Below are 6,928 nucleotides of genomic sequence, written 5' to 3'. Positions count from 1 at the left end.
TTCTATGTTTTGTCCATAGTGCTCAAACTTTTTTCATGTAAAGGATGCCCCACATTTTACCTATTTTACTTACTAAATGCTTGCTTTGAAAATGTATATTCAAAGATTTGCACACATTTTCAAGATATTTCAAAAATAGCACATAGCAGATCTACAAGCTAATTGTGTGGCACAAAGTGGTGCACTGTGAGGTTATATCTGCTCACAATGTGTGGCATTACGATGCATTGTGAGCCTGTGAGATTGTGAACTAAAAACTAAGGTTTTCAAATAACTGTATGGAAGTAGGCCTACAATAAACCTGCCGCCTAAAACAAAGCCCAGCAAAAAAAAATCCAGCATAGCATCTCCACAATGCAAAAGCTGCCAGAGAACTAAACATCCATCTGAGCGGACTCAAGCTAAAGCACACCTCTAATCCAACCTACCTTGGTGTGACCCATGTCAGAAACCCTGTCCTTGGAACACCTAAAAGGGACAGCAGCTAAGGTGAAGTCCAGAAACAATCTGTAGACATTTCCCATTACTTTTGGACATAATGTATAGGTTTGTAGTTTAAATAACAGTGCAAAGCAAATAGTGTGTTCTAATTCTAAATACATATCAAATGAAACATATCATTGTGTTAGTTGTATTTTGATTATTGCTTGTCAAACCTTTTAACTAGCCTTTTAACTAGCCTTAATCTGATTGGTAAATGGCTCTGCATGGTTGCTGCTTCTGCATCATGATTAGTTAGACCTCGGAGACCACATGCATTTTCCTTTCGAAATAACTATTACAACAACTTCATTAGGCCTACCTGCTTCTTATTGGGCCGTTCTAGCTCCACCATGCAATCACAACCTCAGCCGCAACATTATTATTACAATCAGTCTCCTGAACAGGGGTCATCAACATGTCCGTACCGTACACAGCCACATGTGTCTTTGGCAAGACTTGTTTATGTCTGTGGCCTATTATATGTACAGTATTATTTACAGTACATAGATCTAGATCCTTCTAAACAGTTCTGTTTAGAAGGATCTATTTGCTACAAAAGCAAAGGAGGGCAGTACTGAGCAAATAAACTTGCTAAAAAACGATCTCACCATTGAGAGAAAGTCTTTCTTTTGTTTTTCTTTAAGCTTAGGCAGATACAGGCTTTGAGAAACACAACAAAGACCCAGAACCTCCATCTGCTCACTGTGCTTGATCTTGGTGGTGTAACAATATATAACTATAATAACTCTCCACAATCCTAATCCGTGGAGACCCTTGATCCACATCCTGGGCGTCCACAATCTCCACTTAGAAGCTTGTTCACCTCTGATCAAAGTTTGTAGCCCTTGCATGGAACAAGTTGTGACAGTGCATTCCTTTAAATCCTGGCATGCTCTTGTTATCGTTGTCTAATCACTCATCATGTACGTACGTGGTTTTGACTCTTATCTTTCTGTTTCCATTGTTTCATTGAGGATGTCTCATCAAGATGTCACCAACTATCCAAGCTACCGTAACAAACCAAATAGTTTCGGTTTGATAAGGTAGAACTGGTAGAACTTGATCTCCTCCTGACCTCAAATAACACTGTCCTCTGAAAAGCAAGCAACCTCTATAATAACCATATGACACGCACCCACTCACTTCTGCACCTAAATGTCCCTTTTCTCATGTTATGTAACGTGCAATGGAAGCACTAACTTATTGAATTATTGAAACCAGAAATATGGGATCTTTAACCCTGGCATCCCCATTTTGTTTGGGCATGTCATTAATGACCTGTAAATTGACTTTTCTCTTTTCTCGTTAATAACTTATTCTAGTATAATTAAAAAAATGTGCAGCACATTAGTTTATTATGTATTTATGGTCAAATAATTGATCACTAATTTTGTATGTATGTGGCAAAAATGAAATATTGATGAAAATGTCCATCACAAGCTTACATGGTGATGACTCCTGCTCCTGACTCTCCTCCGCTGGGTGAAACTGAGGTGGTCTTTACACGAGAACGGTGTTCATAGGAAACGGCAAAATAAAGTATCGTTTGCTAGTGTCCCTTTAGACGAGAACGGCATTTTCAGGAGGTGAAAACGCAACAAAGTGAAACCACCTCCCAGAGTGGAAATCTTTGAGAACGCCGTTTCCTCCCATCTCCATGTAAACAGGCAAAACGGCGAATCCGCAAAACGTATGACATCATGGCTCACGTTGGCTCACAACGCATATGTTTATTACATTGATGCAGAGCCATATATGATATAATGGAATTGGCTACAATGAACAAGCCTCCCTACAAAGCGATGGTGAATGTAAAACCATGATGTAAATACAATGCCTTGTGATAGGCGGCAGCAGCGTTTATGTAGCCTAATGTATTATAAAATATATAACCATCCCGTGGCGCACACTGCCTGCATGCCTCTGCATGGGCTGCCCGTCAGCCTGGCTGTGTGTCACTCCATGTGTTACTAGAAAGCAGGCAGCGAGCAACGGCCACAACCCCGTCGTGGTCTGAAGCGTCATTCAAAACCCCGATCTCTGCCTCCCCTCCACCAATGTCACAATCACTTTAACCCCCTATAGACCGGGCCGGCCCAATGCTCGGCCAGGCTGGGTGCAGCCTGTGTGTTTTTTGTTTTTGTTTTTTTGTGGGGGATATATATATATTTTTTTGGGCGCTCAGTCGGCCCACCCTGCCCGGCCCTTCTGGCAAATGCCAGAATTGCCAGACCGTCCAATCCATGCCTGCTACCTTGAGAACCATAACTGGGACTATTCGCTCAACACCACTCCCCTGGCTCCCTGTCTTATCAAACAGAGGTGCAACACAAGAAGGAAGCACATCCAATTGCTTTCTCTGAGTTAGTCAGCCACATATTTAGACAAAAACTGCCAGTCAAGAGTCCGGTAATCTGTCTGCTTAGGCTTGCAGACCTTGTTTAAGGATCGGTTAAAACAGCGTGGTTCTGAAGCAATAGATATGAATGCTACAAGATTGAAATAACAATATCACACATTCCACTTCTGGAACCACATACACAAGAGCGAGACATACTGATGGCATTCGAGAAAGATGTAGGCACAATCTTGGCAGAGACAAGCAAGTATGATGATGCTATTCATTTGAATCAGGCTGCTTCAATGCTAAAACATGAGATGTTGCAACATAAGTCAACATTTGAGTCATTTATGGCAGGTGACACTGTGGTTCTTTGCATGATAGAGCATGGTTCAGACATTAAGTCACATAACTGGATCATGGGGCATCCAAATCTGACACAGCTAGTATAACTGCTTTGCCAAGTGGAGGGTGCTCAAACTCACCGACATTCAAAAGATCATGAGACACCTTTTGCAGTGTATACAGCCTTGAGTGTCTTCTGCAAAACCAGAAAGCAACATATCATTGATATGCTTCATCAGAATGGTCTAAAATGATCTAGTTCTAGAAATCTCTGCCCAGAGAGAAACTGTTGTAAAACTGCATAGTACACATAAAATGTATGTGCGATGAAATGTGAGCTCAGATTGCGTCGCTTGGTCAATTTCCCACAACCACTGTGTCGTCGTCTAGGAATTCGTAGTGGGGGACCTCCATGTTGAGGGGGGCGGGGCCTTTCCTGATCCTGCCTGAGGCGTCGTAGTGGGAGCCGTGGCAGGGGCAGTAGTAGCCCCCGTCCTTCCCGTAGTCACCCTGGTCGGCGATGGGTATGCAGCCCAGATGTGTGCAGACACCCACCACAATGAGCCAGCTGGGCTTCTGCACGCGGTCCCGGTCGTGCTCGGCGTCCCGCAGCGAGGAGATGTCGACGGCCTCCTCGGTGGCGATCTCCCTCGCAGTGCGGTGGCGGACGAACAGCGGCTTGTTCCTCCACTTCAACGTGACGTTCTTGCCCTCGGGGATGTTGCTCAGCTTGACCTCTATCTTGGACATGGCCAAGACGTCGGCTGAGGCGCTCATGGACGAGATGAACTGTGTGACGACCGTCTTGGCGGCGTACACGCCTACCACGCTCGTAGCCCCGGTGAGCAGGTAGGAGAATGTCCGCCTGTACTCGCTGCTGTCCTGGGAGGACCTGCGCGGGTCCTGCACCTCGGGCCGCCTGTAGTCCGAGAAGTCTGGCACCTTGATGTCCGTGTGGGCCAAGCGGATTCCCGCGATGGCAGCATGCCGCATCTTTGGTGGGTGAGTGCTCAGAATTGTGCGGCACAGGAAGAGCTTCTGTGGGCCCCCGAGGAACCTCATGCTCCAGTGCAATGTGTCTCACACAAACAAGGAACATCGAGCGGCCTACCATTTATATTAGTACAGCGATCGATGACGTCATCGGTATGTCAGCCATCTCCATATCCATGCATATTGTTGGTGTAGGCTACTGGTTCTCATGCGATGTCTTGTCCGGGGCCCAAATTAATGCAAAGATCAAATATAATTCATTGGTGTGGTTTCCAGAGACAACCAGACTAGTAATTGCCCTTTCTTTCTTTCTTTCTTTCTTTCTTTCTTTCTTTCTTTCTGTCCCTGTGATGTCATGCGGGTCAATACATCATCATCATACATACACTAGTATTATATTTGCATTTAGTGAATAATGTTTTGAAGCTATTCATGACCGAATTTCTGACTTCAAACGCAGCGACGATCTGTGATGTGATTCTGTGAGTGGGACGTCAACGGATATTGATAAATCTGTGAATCCCCATATACTTTCCTTGTTCGTCCATCAGAGTTGATGATGACCATGGCACGTCTCAATTTGTTGACTTTTGGTGAGTGCGCAGATGACTGGAAAGACCACTTTGAGCATGGAATCCTCTGTGGCACACAGGACAGGTCAGAGAGGATGCAGAGCCCTGAGGGGCAGGCACAGTTTCTTTCTTGGCTTTGCGCTGTTGTCTCTTCAACATGGCATAAGATATTCTGCTGTTCTCACAGAGAACGGCACCCTCCTGGACGTTTCTTCTCCAGGCCGGCCGATCCTTGGCTAAGTGTTCCCAGTGGTTCAGGTTGATCTTAAAGCTCTTCAAGGAGGATTTTAGAGTGTCCTTGTAGCGCTTTTTGGGGCCACCTTGTGCTCGTTTGCCACTTTCCAGTTCACCAAAGAAGACTTGTTTTGGCAATCTTGTACAGGGCATTCTCGTCACATGGCCAGTCCATCTCAGCTGGGCTGTTGCAAGCAAGGTGGGGATGCTGGGCAAATTGGCCTTGCTGAGGACTTCAGTGTCAGAAACTCTGTTCTGCCATTTGATCCTCAGCAGTTTTCTTAGACAGCTCAGATGGAGATGGTTCAATTTTCTGGAATGACGTTGGTAAACTGTTCAGGTTTCACACCCATGCAAAAGAGTTGGTAGTACGACAGCCTGGTAGACCTTCAGTTTTGTCTCCTGCCTGACAGTATGAAGTACCCTGATGCCATCAACATGACGTTAGACTGGCCTATATTCCACATTTGGGCACGGAACTCCATATATGGATAATTGGATATAAAGGGGGAAAAAACGGGAAACTTTGACTTTTGACAAAGCTCACGTCTGGTTGGCAGCTCGTGTAGGCTTTTTTATCCATCGTAGACAAGCGGAGCAGCATTGTCTGACCATCTAACAGGCATCTAAACATTATGTATTCATTCCAAAAATGTATAGCTATGACAATAATAAATAAATACATTTGAAGAAAAATGACATTTTGTAATGTTATACATCAATGATGTCTCAAATTAAATTGCTAGGATATTTCCAAGCATACAAGCTATTAAAGTTGTGCAATTAATAACAATATATGTTTACAATGTTACAAGTTAGATCAAGATCAGGGTACTTTATTAAAGTTTAAAACGCCAACATGTTTCGACTCAAACAAGTCTTCACTGGGCAAGTATGCAGGCACACAAACACAGGTCCATAAATACGTGAGACAAGCAAGTCAGGCAATCGGCATTAGTGTGGAAACACACCCACATGTGTGTGTGAGCACCTTATTTAATTGTTTGCGTTACTTAGTTACAAGTTATAGATGTTTAATCATTCAGCCATTTAAACAATGCTTTACTGGCTCTGAGATTGGAGAGAAGCGCAAGTGGGTACCGTATCGGGTAAGCCAACCGGCCACCATTAATGCTTACGCATCAAATCAGTCACTCCATAAACGTTCATATAGCCCCAGTCAGGTTATCTATCTATATCGTGTCACGGATGTAACACAAGACTTGAGACACAGACTCCTTTATTTTACAAAACAGCAGTGTGCATGTGCGGCTGTGTAAACAGCTGTGTAAACGGCTGTGTAAACAGCAGTGTGCATGTGCGGCTGTGTAAACAGCAGTGTGCATGTGCGGCTGTGCCTGGGCTGTGCACATCTCAGTGTGCTCTGCTTTATGCGGTTAAATTCAATCCCAAACTTATTCCAATCATGAAGATCTAATTGGTGTTATTTAACAACGTAGCCAAAACTCACTTCCTGTTTAAAACATTAACATTTGTACCACATTTCATGTTTTTATGAGATTCTTTAAGTGTCTTGTCTTGCATCATCTCATGTCAACATTGTAGGCGGCCATTTTCTATTTTGTCAATAACTATTACTTCCTGTTTCAGATTTTTGGGCACCCCTTCTAGGATGTCTTAGGATGACCTAACATTTGTGACAAATGGTATGCATCTAAAATATTCTATAGGCTTTTTGAGTCAATCGCCCAACACTGTAGGTAGCAACTTTCAATTTTGTCAATAATTCACTTCTTGTAAGATTTCTAGGATGTCTAGGGTGACCCAAGGGATATCTGGATCAAATGTCATGCTTTTATATGTTGTGTTTAGATTTTAATTCCCCTATTTGAATGGAGGAACAGAGGACAGCAAGCATTTTGAAGGATGTATTTATCTGTCTATGCTGTTTTGTGTGTTCTCGAAGCGGTTGGTTCTGTTCAGTAACAGTGTTAAATAG

General features: G+C 43.6%; 1 protein-coding gene across 1 annotated transcript; it reads right to left on the bottom strand.

The window, feature by feature from the left end:
* Positions 1-3,526: 3,526 nt before the first annotated feature.
* Positions 3,527-4,231, bottom strand: LOC306937083 (cytochrome b-c1 complex subunit Rieske, mitochondrial-like; the record flags this gene model as incomplete). Its single annotated transcript, XM_079520753.1, has 1 exon — positions 3,527-4,231. One exon carries the CDS (start codon positions 4,229-4,231, stop codon positions 3,527-3,529), a length of 705 nt encoding a protein of 234 aa, XP_079376879.1.
* Positions 4,232-6,928: the final 2,697 nt, after the last annotated feature.

The sequence above is a fragment of the Electrona antarctica genome (genome assembly GCF_951216825.1).
Source record: "Electrona antarctica genome assembly, chromosome: 14".
Taxonomy (NCBI): domain Eukaryota; kingdom Metazoa; phylum Chordata; class Actinopteri; order Myctophiformes; family Myctophidae; genus Electrona; species Electrona antarctica.
Note: the sequence above shows the minus strand (reverse complement) of the source record. Positions and strands in the feature narration are given on the sequence as shown.